Source organism: Enoplosus armatus, chromosome 10, assembly GCF_043641665.1.
Source record: "Enoplosus armatus isolate fEnoArm2 chromosome 10, fEnoArm2.hap1, whole genome shotgun sequence".
NCBI lineage: Eukaryota > Metazoa > Chordata > Actinopteri > Centrarchiformes > Enoplosidae > Enoplosus > Enoplosus armatus.
This window is the reverse complement of record NC_092189.1, coordinates 9,996,311-10,010,312: the sequence shown is the minus strand read 5'-3', so window position 1 is coordinate 10,010,312 and position 14,002 is coordinate 9,996,311. Positions and strand designations below refer to the sequence as shown.

Below are 14,002 nucleotides of genomic sequence, written 5' to 3'. Positions count from 1 at the left end.
CTTAGTGAATGGAACAACAGCGAGGGATGCAAAACAAATGTTAGTTATATCTGTGATGCATTTAGAGATTGTAGAATGTCTTGACATTTACTTTATTTCTCTGTACCTCCGATCCTGAGCTCTGACCTACCTGTTTAAGGGGAAAAAAGGATGAATTGATAGAAACCGTAAATCACAAAAAGAGCAGGCAGTTATTGTAGTGAGAAGAATCAACTAAAGCCTCGATGACTCCAGTGGGTTTATTTTTGCATTCCTCAGAAGCACCAGGCAGGTGTTGTTGTGCTTGACTGTAACATGGACCAGTGAGAACACCATTTTGATCACTCTTGTAATTAGAAAGACAAGGTTAAAGACCGCAACAACAACAACTTAAGATGGCGTTATGATGACAGTCTGGTCAGGTGAAACTTCTCACCCTTTTTCTTATATTCCGAACATTAAAAAAGGCCAAAAAAATGTAAACAATGTTGAGAGAACGAACAGAAGAACAGAACAGCACCAGACACAAATAAACATATCGACAGAAGTATAAAGAGACGGACTGAATCAGTCCTCGAGCCTTAGCACCAGTACACACCCCCACTGTCAGTCCAGCAGTCTGGGGACGAGAAGGCAACGCGGTACCAAAGTGAAGGCAGTGTCGCGTTCAAGTAGGTACCAAAATATCAAACTCTCTCAGTCTTTTACTAATGTTTTAGTCCTTTGAATGCCTATTGAGAGCTGAGTAGTTATGAAGGAATAGATGGACTGAGTCACTTGTCATCGTCCTCCACCCTCCCCCACTCCTCCAATTCCTCCCCCTCCCCCTCCACCTCTCCATCATCAGCATCTTCGTCCACATAATCACCCCAAGTGTCATACACATCCCCTCCTTCGTCCTCCTCTTCGTCGTCATTGTCGTGTTCCTCCAGCAGGTCACCTCCATACAGCAGCTCCTCCTCCTCCTCCTCATCTTCCACTATCTCCATCTCCTCCATGTCATCCTCTTCCTCTTCTGCTCCTTCTTCGTCGTCGTCGTCGTCGTCATCATCGTCGTCATCATCATCGTCATCCACATCGTCATCCACGTCCTCCACATCCTCCACATCCTCCACCTCTAACCCGCACACCTCCCCGTCCTCCACCTCACCGTCCTCTCTCTCATCCCTGGAAGAGGTGGGAGTGGAGAACGCATCCCCTTCAGTCCTGTCTGTGGAGTAAGACCTGTTGGAGGGGATGAAGCTCGAGGTAGCAGTCTTTGTGTTGATGTAGAGACGAGGAGGAGGTCCCTGCCCGTCTGTTTCAGCCTGGCCAGCAGTGGAAGTGATGGGAGAAGAGCTGGTTCTCCTGGAGTCTGGCCCCAGTGAGAGCGTGACAGGCACAGCAATGGCCCCGGGCCTCACGGAGGTCATGTTGGGCACGTATTCACGAATCTCCCCCGGCTCCAGCGGGTCAGGCCCACAGGGGTCATGTTCGCTGCAGGAAAGCTTGCCGTCAAGCTTGGAGATGAAGAGCATGCCTTCACGATGCTCCTTACAGTACGAGCTGGGGCACATCTCACAGAACGAGGCGGCCTCTTTACCACAGATGTCACACTGGTGCCATGGACACTCCCATCGCCCTGGAAACAAGATCTTGGTTATTACTAAGTTAAGAAAATGGGGGGGGGGGGGTTTAATTAATTAAATTTCTTTTTTTAGGCTGAAGGTGCCAATAATACGATTTCTTAATAATAAATCACTTAGTTTTGCCGAACGACAACTCTCTCTTATTAAGATCATAGTGATCTTGTCAAAATCTCCTGAAAATCCCAACATCCAACATCATAATAAGACATTTTTTTCAAATTTTACATTCCACCATAACTAGACTAATATTGGTCATCTAAAATAGGTTGCTGGAAAAGCATAAACAGTAACAGCCCTCCACCTCTACTTGCCTGCAGGCCTCTTAGCCAGGTTGAGACAGTCAGCGTGATAGACCTTCGGGCAGCCGGGCTTCTTACAGGACACTATCTGGCCCCCGTCACCACAGCTGAAGCACTCGTCTTCCCTCTCCTTGGTCACTTCTTGCTTGGTCTTCTTCTTCATGGGGACCTTCCTCTTCCCTTCCTTTAGTTTCAGTTTCTCAGCTGACGGCTGGTTCTGCACATGGAAAAGAAAAGTTACAAGCTCTGCTCTGAAGCTGTAAATTTATGCGAGGATGGTCAGAGGATCATCTGAAGGGGGAAAGCGTGCTCGTACAGCGCCGAAGCTGTTCAAATGTAAGCTTTTACCTTTGGCCGGACACCCAGGAAGCCGCTACAGTTGGGCGCTCCACATTTACAGGCAGTTTTCCCATTGCCAAGACACTCAAGGTTGTAGTTGAACTTCAGCTCCACTCCTAAAGTACATGATGTATTATATCTATGCTGTGCTCAGATGTGCAGATTGTAAATTCATGAAATAATCTGCATTCTTAATCCTACACAATACAAAACACCAAAATGAGAAGTAGGAGGTCACTCAAACCTAATGGGATGTCTTGTAGAGCAAACAGCCCCACCCTGGTGTCCCCATTCACAGTCCACTTCTGAGTCTCACAGTTTGGCTGGCAACTGTGGTTCATGAAGCGAGCCTGGTTCCCTTTGGGCCCAGCATCAATGATCCGGTCCTGCAATGACAAAATACAAACTGGTTTGCACAAAGCATATGATCTACATTATGAATCAAGTAGTGTTGCTAAGCTGCATCATATACAGAGTGTTGTGTTTGTGGGCATCAGGCTCAGAATCACCTTGTCCAGTGTAAGCATGTAGAAGTTAGAGATGTCGTTCTCCTGGGCGTGTCTGATCCTGGCTCGACATTCTTCTTCATCGATAACCTCTCCAACATATTCACTCACAAAGGCTCCCTGAGAAGCAGCAGAAAAACAACGAGATTATTAACGACATCAATGAGTTAATGACATTAACTTGAGCATTCCACTCACACATTTCCTCCAACATACCTTCTTGATGTCCGACACACCGCGTAGACCCCAGCCACAGGACAGAGTCCTGTAAATCTCCACAGGTGTGTACTGGCGCTTTGTGAAGGCTTGGTTCTGACATCGCTCCCCCGCCGCACACACCTGGGGGTGGCACTCGTACATCAGCATGCGGTTGATGCACTCGGAGTCGATGCCGCACGGGTTCTCGTCAGACGCCTTACAGTTACAACGTGGGATCTCTGACAGGTCCGCAGTAATGATCTGCACCTTCCCAATTGGCCGGTTGACCTAAGAGACGGAGACATTTTTTTTAAAACCGTGGATCTCAGTGAACTGCTCTCTCGTCAGGCTAGAAAAGCACAAATGAGTGAGTATGTGGTGCCTCTCAGTACCCTTATGTGCCGGTATGGAGGAGGTTTCTTGTCATTCTTTCTGTCCTCCTGAAGCTGCTTCATCTCCCTCTCTGCCTGGAGCTCTCTGAACCGCTCTGCTGCTTCAGTCAGAGCTATAAAGATAAAACATGATCTTTACTCAAACGACATACACATTAACATCAAAAGCAGGAATACATCATTGATACAGTATACACAATGGATGGACACAAGCACATACCCTTTTTGTACACTGCATCGGCACCCTTTCCCATTTTCTCTATGTTGTGAGTGTCTCCCTCCATGTAGGGGAAGACTCTGGCCTGGTACGTCCACACAAAGTCTTTGGAGCCAAAGAACTGCACTGGGAACTCTCCCACCTCATGCTTCATCCTCAAGATGTTATTTGGAACATCTTTGGCCAGACAGACTTCTGCTGGCCACCACCTAAAGAGTTAGATCAGGTTTCAGAAACACAAATACCGGCATATTAGCCGTTGCTTAGAGCCGCTGTGTGTGTGGGGGAAGGCAATGCTGTGCCCTTACCTGTAACGACCCCATTTGACCCACAGTATGTCCTTAATACGAGGCTTCTTTCCAGCTTTGCAGTCATTGCAGAACCAGCTGCCCTGAGGCATCTCCATATTCAAACACTCCTGATGGAAAGCAGCAGGGCAGGCTTCACAGCACAGCAGACTGCCCCCTAAAAATCAAAGCAAAATACACAACACATTGATTAGGTAATTTTATTAGTTTGTTTATTGCTTATTATCTTTTATTGAATGGTCTATGAAATGTTGAAAAAGTGGCCATAGTGTCTGAAAATTGCTTATTTTGTCTAATTAATGTTCTGAATTTACAACAATATGAAACAAACAGGGAAAATCAAGCTATTGTATTGCCTGGCCCTTTAAGATCCTGGGTGTCAGAGGCAGACACAAAATGGAGAGAAAGCTATTTTTACAGATGAACATGCCAAGTGGGAGCATTTAATTGGAAAATAGGGTGGGCCATTAAAATTGATTCTCTCCCGAAGAATAAAGCACGGTGCATTTCCCAAAGCAGTGACTTTCATGGTTTTTTATTAACATTTGAAACATAGAGACAGTTGGGAAAAAGTGTATTCAATATAGCTTTCTTTGCCTTATATCTTCATGTTAGGAGTGTCATACTTTTGGAATACGCATTTCATAGCGAGTGTTTTCGGTAACTTGGCAATACTTTGATAATTAACTAATAATGTACATAAGTACAGGTCCTTATCACATTTGCAGTGTTTTGCCATGTGGCCGTTCTCAGTACTGCAGTTACGCTGTTTGTCCACAGGAGGGCTCTGTTGACCACAGAATTGTTCATTCTGGACAGCAATAGAGTATTTCCAGTGATTGTAACATAGATAGCACTAATTTCTTTCATGCATAAACCAGAATGCTTAGGTTTAATTTAACCAGTCTATTTTATTAAATACTACTACTTATACTTATTAATGTATAAATGAAACTACATTTTATTGAAGACTAATACTGTAATTTTATTTCTTCTGTTTTCTTTAGAACCTCACACATACACACCCAAACATCCAAACCAATGCCTTGTGCTCATCCATGACCTGTATTTGCCCAAAAAGTGATTAAAGTTTATTTGGACTGAACACTCTTTGCCCTACTCTCTGTCCTTAAAGCAGCTATCAAGCCGGCATCCCAGAGGTACTAACTCTATCTCAATCATAGTAGTAAAATAACCATGAAACAAGACCAGGCTTACCTTCAGAGCAGACAAAGCACCAGCTAACGTTGATGTGTTCGTGGTTCTTACAGCCCTTGCGGGGAGTGAAGTGGTTTGGACAGAGGAAACTGTTGTTTGCCAGCACCAAGCTGCCTGCTGCCATACAGTTGTCATTGGCATGATAGGCCACAGGGCAGCGTACACATCGAGCCAACCGACCTACGGTAGAAATACAGGAGCAGCAAAGACAGCTTAATCCATGCAAATCTGGACATTTAATTTAATTTAAGTTTTGTAACAATAAACCAACGACACACAGTACTCTCATCCCAACTAATACTTTATGGAGTGCTTTAAATGCACTTTCACCTTGAGTGACATACATTGACTTTTTACAGGATGTCCATGGTTACACGATAACTGAGCCAAAATCCTGAGTGGCAAGTGTTTTACAGAGCCAGCTCAAACTGCCATCTTTGCTCATGTGTCATTAGAAACAGTGCCAGTAGCCCAAGATGCTTTGTTCATACAACATCTTTGAAACAGGATGTGTTTTGGCAGAGTTATCACTTTCAGCCACTATATCAGCTGTAGCTCTCAATTTATTCAAACAGCCCACTGCTCCAAACAGTGAGTCACTCAGTTGAATCACTAAAACAAATCCTGATATCGCCGGTCACGAAACTGAGAGCCCTTTAATAATGAGTTTAGAGGAGATGCTTAAGTTGGTGTGGCAGACTCAAGTTGGTGTGCAGATAGCAGAAAACCTCAAGCAACTGAAGTCTTTTATTGGCTCCATGGATTTTGGTTTAGAACAAAGAGATTACGCGAATTGGCACATGATCACCAAAGTGACGCATTGATAACAGGTTCAGAGTTTGGTAAAAACAATATGGATCCATTTTTCAGGACAGTATACTTGGATGATGCTGAGGGGTGTTGCTAAGCAGGTAAAAAAAATAAATCAGGGCAGTATAATTTTTGCCAAGTTGATTCAGGAGCATAAAGCACCATTTTCAAGAAATATGACAATGACTTAACTCTCTATCACACGACAGTAACTGTACTCCTGTGGTTCCCAGATCTTAGCTCAATAAATCAAGATACGTATGTGGTCTGAAATCAACATGGCTTCAAATCATGGACCATTTCTGACATGTCATAGTTATCATATTATGTGGTTTAAATCCACAGGCAAAGGATGGAGATTACCTTTAGAGCTGCAGATGTTGAGAGGGTTGGTGATGTGGCAGGACAGACACACATGCAGAGGGCAACGGAAGCCTTTGTTATGTGGCTGGGTGGCTGAATACGCCAGTATACAGTCGGTGTGGTAGAACTTCCCGCACAGTGGTATCATGCAGCGCTTTATCCCATTACCAGACTTCTTACACACAAAGCATGTGTGGACACCTGGAAGCAACAGAAAAAAAATATTCAAATGTAAGTATTTGTTAAGTATGTAAGGACACATATTTTATGATCAGTGACAGATTGCTTTCAGCACTGTGTCAGACACAAGGTATACCCACCAGTGTTGCATTCACGACAGAGGAATTTTCCTTTGGGAGCCACTGACAGGCCAATACACTGCGGGTGAAAGGCTCCATAACAGTGTCCGTCACACACCAGCAGGTCTCCTGTTCTCTCACACACCTGCACAAACATACACACAAACACACAATAAGAAACATGCTAATGGTCTACCCTTTACAAAGCCTAGCCAAGCCATACAAAGCTAAAAATATATACTTTCTGGTAGATTATCTCACCTGACAGACATTCTCCTTTAAGGATGTAGCTCCTATTTTCCCTTTTACATCCACTTGGGAAGAGAGGCTGTCATTTAAACCAACAGACAGCACCTACAGAAATGAATAAAGAGATAATGTTACTCATGCACACAGTTATACCAATGGATGCAACACTACAGCTTATTTTTCTCTGATGGACGACCAATGACTCATTAGCTGAACAATACAACATGCACACCTCAGGTCTGGGAGTCAGTGTTCCAGTGTGTACATTTTGTTTCCCCTCAGTGCTGCAGGCCTCCATCTCTACCTCCTGCTTGGGGGTCTTAGATCCTTGGGGGCTAGGAGGTCTGTTTGGAGAGCGGGCCCCAAGCAGATCTTGGCTTTCTGAGTGCTGGGGGGCAGCAGCAGGGGGAGAGGATGGGCTGGGTACAGGCTTCTCCTTCTTTACAGATCCAACCTATCCAATGTGAGATTGCATTGTGTTTAGGATGGTTAAATCTATTTTTAGCATCACAGTGTTTGGTGGGATATGAAGATAGTGATTGTGCTTTTGTAGTACCTGAGTTTTCTTGACTAGAACTTTCACCTCTGATGTAATTCCAGTCTGTCGCTTTGGTTCCTAGAAAACAAACCGATACATTCAACATTTCCGATGCCATTCCAAAACACTGTTTTAGTTTTTCCCCCTCACAAAGATAGCTGGCTAGTACACTTGTCCATTGCTGTCTAAGTCCCAACATACCTTCTTCTTTGTAGGAGCAACAGACACTTCTTCTATGGTACATTCCAGCACCTTGTGCGACAGCTTCCTCGGCCTCTTTCTTTCTTGAATTAATAACCCTGTGTCTGAAGTAAAAATACCTCAATAATGCATTATCTATTCAAATATAAAAATAACATGTCAGGGAGAAAAAAAAGTCCTTTCATGATCAAATATTCTAAATATTCTGTCCAGCGACACCAGTCTATTTTTCATCATACAGCAACATACTGGCCTGGACATAATATTCCATGAAAAGACACACTTATTCTTATTTACCAGATTCCGGAGGTAGATCAGTTTCTTCTACTGCCTCTGTGTCAACGGGGGATTGTGTTGTGGCGGGAGATACTGAGGGTGCTACAGGAGAAAGCTCATCCTGAGATGGACTCTGTTCCAGCTCTGACGGACCCTCTGTGGGCTCTCCAGGAGACGAGGCTGAGGGCGAGGCTGAGGTAATCATTCCTGTTGTGGTGCTGTGATCACGGAGTTCTGTCATCCCTGATGTCTGCTGTGTACACACATGCAAACGAAGCATCACTGAGTACATCAAATATATAGTTTGAAACTGAAACTGTGTTTACCTACCTACAGAGTAACATGTTCCAGTGATATTTTATGTTTTCCTGAGAAGAAAAGTCTATCAAGATGCTATTTACAATAACATCTTGATAACTTGGCAAGAAGACCATAACTGATGTAACGATAAGCCTATTTGTACAGACAAAATTAGAATGGTGCGATTATTATGGTATGCAATTATTCCAATTAATCTATATTTCGATCATTCTTCGGAAAGTACAAGGATTAGTTTTATGTTTACAGAGAAGGGCAATGGAGACGACCGGCTGAATCTGCCAGATATACAGTATGTCTGTCCTTTTGAAATGGGTTTCAAAATGTCTTAATGTACTGTAATATCAAGGACTGGGGCATACCTTTTATACACAATATGTACACAATATAGAATATTCTCCTACCTGGAAACACAATATATACTGTGGGCTGCCACAGGATGTGGAAAAATACTTTAAGAGCCTACACCACTGGATATTTAATGTTTTTCTTATATATAATATTATATATATTAGGATCAAGTGAAAAAAAGATACTTGACATTTATATCACTTGTTGCTGTGTCCATTCATTTGTATCGTAAGGTAACTAAAAGAAAGAGGAACGTCTTACCATTTTTGAAGATTCTGAGGTGTGCTTCTTTGATTTCTTTTTTGGGACAAATATTTGTTCATACGCCTCAGTTGACTCCAGGAGCCTTTTAGTTGGTTTACGGAGACGTTTGTTCTCTGAATGCCCTGCAAAAACACCATAAAGTACATTTACATTTTCATCCAAAGAAACATATTAAATATGTACAATCCATGCAACAGTAGATCAAGAAGAAATCTTTGAGAAAAGGTGACTCAACACAAATATACAGGTATAACACTTTCTTACTCATTTTACCATCTCAGTGGACAAACTACAGCAGCAGTTTGTGTCTTACCTGCTGTGCTGCTTGTCTCTGAGAACTGCGAGTCATTCTCCTCCTGCCTCTCAACTCCCAGATCAAGATCCGGTGATGCTCTCATGGTGTAAGGGCCATTCATCTCAGAAGACACCTCACTCATAACTTCACCCTTATTCTCAGCAACCTCCTCAACCAACTGCCAGCGCTTCTTTGGAGCCACTACAGATCCTGAGTTCTTATCGAGGTAGCTGGCCGGGGGATCAGCAGCGACTGGAGGACGAGACCCAGGATCAGCTAAGTCAGCGTGGCCACTAACAAACTCCCTGCCGTAAGCCAAGTCAACCAGGTCCGAAGAGAGGCCAGGTATGCCGAGTTTCAGTTTGGCAGGTAGTCTTTGTTTTCGGCGCTGCTTGTCTGAGTTCCCGATCTGAGAGTGAACAGGAAAGTCTTCACAATGGTAGGTGTCAGCGGTCATGATAGCTTTAGTCCTACTCTTGGTTTTCACTGCTCTGTTTTGGGGTGTTGTGGATTTCCTTGACCGCCCATTCTCTGTTTTGATCCCTTGAGCGAAACCATCACAAGAGCCCTTGGATGGGTCTCCTCCTGTAGAAGTAGGGATGACCAGGGGTTCCTCCTTGATCAGGACCGGTGATGGCGGGAGACTCAGGGGTTTACCTTCTTTTTCTCTGGTATCATGCATGTCTTTCAGAAGCATCAGGAAGGTACTGAATTTATAATTGGAATGAGGCCGAAATACAGTCAACTCAGAGTCACTGCTGTCCTCCTTCACAAGAGATTTAAACGTTAGTTCCTTGGCATCCTGGAAAGCATCCATTGGAGACAGAGATGAGGACGGGGAAGAAGAAGACGATAGATCTGGGATGTTTTCAGTTTTGATCTTAACAGGTTGCACAGTGGGTAGACTTGAGCCTACACACTTAGACTTTATCAGTGAGCCATTACGAATTTGTTTCTTATCAGGCTTCCTTGCGCGCCTTTTTGGAGAGTTGTGATTTGTAGAGGATGATGCATTGCTGGGTGATTCCCAGTTAGGAGACGTTTCAGTTTTGATGGGTGTATTAGTAGGTGTATTCTCAGGACAATCATTACAGTGGGCATCTGTTGAGATTTGGCTTGAGGCCAGTGCATCTTTGAGATCTGTCTCTTCCTCTGCTTTCAGAGCCCTCGTCATCAGACGACTGCTGGCAGGAAGATTCATAGAGTGCTTTTCAGTTGAACTGTGCGACAATTCATTACAGCTGCCAAAACTCTGTTCAGAGTTTGTATCTTTCGATGTCAATTTATTTGAAAAAAGGTTAGAGGAATCACAGGAATCTGTGGGATGGTTCACTTTTTCACTTAACTTTGTTTTAGCTTTTGTTGAACCCTGTTCTTTTTGGACCAATCGGTCTATATCCTGTATTGGAGACATTGCTGTGCGTTTAGGACGATGCAGCATTGGAATTGAATCCAGGTCTGCATAAGGTGAGTCCTTTGGCTCCTCTTTCAGTGCACGAGTTGTAGTATGAAACTGATCCGCCATGTTTGGGATAGTAGATGACTCCTTTGATCCACCAACTATATGGCCAAATATGTCTGACAAACATTTCTTTTTCTTTTTACAAGCTTTGCTCTTGCTGGATTGAACTGCAGCTGAGTTTTTGATGAGATGGGGTTCATTTCCATTGGGCGCCATATTGGGTGATGGGGATCGACCAGGGTCCACAGAGACAGTGGGGGCCTCCTGTGGCTTTTCAGTAGGGAGTGGGCAGGGCACGCGCTCCTCTCCATTGATAGATATTGAAAGCACGCTTTCAGTATTCCTTTGTCGATCTGGTAGCAGATACTCAGCTTCTGCCACACTGACTTTCCATGCAGTCAGTAAACTTTTGGGTATCTGCCAAGAACAGAAATAACATTCAAAATAATGTTCACAATAAGATTATATGACATATTTCAAGTAATTTCATGAATTTACCGTATACTTGTAGTCTTTCTCCTTTTGCTTCCCTCTCCGTCTAAGCACAGGTAGGTCTTCAAACTGATGGCCTCCTTCAAAAGGAAGAATGACATTCCCTGGGACCCAGGCACCTTCTATAATTTCCCCAATCGTCTCCAGGAAATACATCCGACAAGGACGGGGACTGGGAACTGAAACACAATAAAATAATGGTGCACAAACAGTATAATTCCTTTGATAGGTGTTAACCTGTCAGATAAAGGTCAAGTTGTGTGAAACAATCAGATATTAAAATCCATATTCAAATCAAACCCTCTCACCTTCACTACTCTTTATGAATGGCACCTCACCTTTCATCTTAGTGTAGGTCCCCTGATCTGGGTCACAGGTGACATGGCAGGGCCACCAGGGCCGTCTGTTGAATTTAGCCCACACCAAGTCCCCTTCCAAGTATTTCACTGCAGGAGGAGGCTTTTTCTTTGGGCTGTTGGACTAACCAGGACAATGAAAATACTTTAATATCTAATGCAGAAAACAGCAGCGCTGTATATCATATAGTTAGTAGCAAATCAATATTCCTGCCATGATTGAAATGACATTCTGAATAATAACAGATTAAGAGACAAGATCCTCTTTTGCATTAATTACTTATTCAATTCCAGTGTTTTGTGTTCTTATTTTAAAACTTTTGCTCCATATACATGGTGAAATTCATATCTGAAGGCATTGTTACACGGTGCAGCTGGAAGCGGGTATGTGGTCCACGTAAAATAAAATTGTACTGAAGTATCACTTTGACGCATGTGCATTCCTACTGCCTTTCTCCATGGAAATACATAACTAAGATAAACTCTGACAACATAATTTAGCCTTGGTTGTGCAAAGGTTATAAAGTACGTATTCCGGGTGTTTCAGACTCACATTAGAGTTTGTGCCAGCTGGTGATATAAGTCCAGGGTCAACAGGAGAGGTAAGTTCACCATCACTGTCTGATTCCTCATCCAAGCTCCACCCATCTCTCATTGTGATTTCCGGCAGTGCGCTGGGACTTAGTGTAGGGTTGAGTTCAGATATAGTTTTGGACATCAGATTAAAGACAGTAGGTTTGTACGTTCTTTTATCCACCACTGACCCACATGTGGTCTTACTATCAGTAACAGTTCGGTCCTTACTCAACTTTGGGGAGTGGTGAAAAGGCGCCAGTTCCTCACTACTACTGTGCTCTGCCTCCTCAGCCTCATCCTTAATGTCACTGCTGTCAAACAGTGTGGACTCAAAATGCAGGTAGCCATTGGGGATGGGAGAACAGCGCTCCAAGCTGTCAGGACTGTGAGGGGAGAAGCCATTTCTGTTCACGTCCTGCAGAGTCTCCAAGGGCTCCATGTCATCATTGCCTGGAGAAGGAGGCAGCTGGACTGACGGTGCCTCAAACTCATCAGCATCATCATCACTGATTGGGCTTGCACAGTGTAAGTGGTTCCTAGGATGGAGGTCCCTCTCCAGGTCAGGCCTGTTGACCACAGTGTTCAGGTCCTGCAGCCTCTTCAGCGGGCTGTAACGGTGAGATCGGTCTGGCTGGTTGTGCCCCAGTACAGCTGGCTGTTTGAGGCTGGAGGATGGAAGTTGCATGGCTGACGGTTGGTCTGACCCACGCCTCACAATGCCACATTGGTTTCCATAGGAAGTGCTCACAAGACCATTGCGGGGCCTCAGCTCTGGCTGGCCTGAGCCAAACACTGAGCCTACCCTAACAGCCGGTCTGTATGACTGATTCATGTTGTCACGGCTATATCCTGTCAAATAAACAAAGAGCCAGGTTAGATAAGGGAAATGTGCCATTTAAGTTTCTCATCAACTATAATCTGTGGGCGTTATTGAGGCTTGTATACTGTACAATACAATAAAGCATGTTGACAGACACATAAAAACATTGCGGAAATAGAGCGGCAATCATATCGAGTCCGACAGAAACATATAAAGGAGCATGCCAGCCATGGACTGTGCACACACACACACACACACAGACAAGACACACACACACACACACACACACACACACACACACACACTAATAAGCCGACATTGCATGGCCTCCATACTAGAGGCCGGTCGGACGGCACAAGACAAAACACAGAACATAACCGCTTTTACACATTTCATTCACAAACTATCAGAAAATAGTACCGCTTTGTCTGATGGCTGTGGGTCATGACGATCGCTGACTAGTACAGTCAATGGAGGAGCGCTGAGGCTGTAGTGGAGGTGGTGACACTGAGCCATCACAGAAACAGTGAGTGGCTCACACAAACAAGCTACAGCCACACACCGACATAGGAAGCTACTATTAACTCACAAAAAAGGGCTGATCGGGAGTAAGTTCATAACACTATCAACACGTGGAAAAACGCGAAAAAACTCACCATTTGGAGGTCGGTCACCGTGAAACCAACAGCGGATGTTTGATAATGTGGCACCAAGCGAGTAGTTTTCTCGGTTTGTGAAAGCGGATCTGCACAATCCCAGCTGCAGCAGCACTAGTAGTAGGCCAAAGCACAGCTCTCATTCTCTGCACTTCATCGCCTCATCAGCGGCGGCCCCTTAAAAACTGTCACCTTAAATACAAAATAACAAGGAAATCTCCATTACGCTGCAACAGCATACAGCGGCGAAATTCAGTGTGCCATAACCGGTCCCCTAACAGCCACAGCAGCTTATTTACTACATGATTTTTGCCTGCTGTCGAAGTGCCCCCGGTTATGTTAAAACAAGCCCAGACTGACTGTGTTGGTAGAGCAGCAACCAATCGGCACTGCTACCCAACCCCCCGTCTGCAGAGGGCCGTGACACTCACCCTCCTAACACACACACGCACGCGCACACTCACAAGCACGCACGCACACAAACACGCACATGCACGCGCACATGCACGTACAGGTGAAGTTTCTAATAGTCATTGGTATAAAACAACAGCTACATGGCATAATAACCGCAAACGAATGAATGACCTGTTTT

General features: G+C 44.3%; 1 protein-coding gene across 1 annotated transcript; it reads right to left on the bottom strand.

Annotated features, from left to right (window-relative positions):
- Window positions 1-752: 752 nt before the first annotated feature.
- On the bottom strand, window positions 753-13,507 carry nsd1a (nuclear receptor binding SET domain protein 1a). Its single transcript, XM_070913799.1, has 23 exons — window positions 13,411-13,507; window positions 11,912-12,783; window positions 11,341-11,482; window positions 11,009-11,181; window positions 9,067-10,927; window positions 8,751-8,875; window positions 7,842-8,073; window positions 7,545-7,648; window positions 7,362-7,421; window positions 7,038-7,259; window positions 6,818-6,910; window positions 6,578-6,701; window positions 6,258-6,458; window positions 5,085-5,264; window positions 3,867-4,023; window positions 3,562-3,767; window positions 3,342-3,454; window positions 2,968-3,237; window positions 2,755-2,871; window positions 2,490-2,631; window positions 2,255-2,361; window positions 1,919-2,123; window positions 753-1,600 (listed from the first exon to the last, which is right to left on the bottom strand). Exons 2-23 carry the CDS (start codon window positions 12,764-12,766, stop codon window positions 753-755), a joined length of 6,537 nt encoding a protein of 2,178 aa, XP_070769900.1. The 5' UTR covers window positions 12,767-12,783; window positions 13,411-13,507.
- Window positions 13,508-14,002: the final 495 nt, after the last annotated feature.

What these genes read in the sequence shown, in the direction of transcription:
- nsd1a (XM_070913799.1), bottom strand. Translation starts at nt 12,766, where the DNA reads ATGAATCAGTCATACAGACCGGCTGTTAGGGTAGGCTCAGTGTTTGGC. An exon ending in AGAGACAAGCAGCACAGCAG is followed by an intron (nt 8,876 to 9,066) that starts GTAAGACACAAA and finishes GTGTTTTTGCAG; the next exon opens with GGCATTCAGAGAACAAACGT. An exon ending in TCTACAAGACATCCCATTAG is followed by an intron (nt 2,362 to 2,489) that starts GTTTGAGTGACC and finishes CATGTACTTTAG; the next exon opens with GAGTGGAGCTGAAGTTCAAC.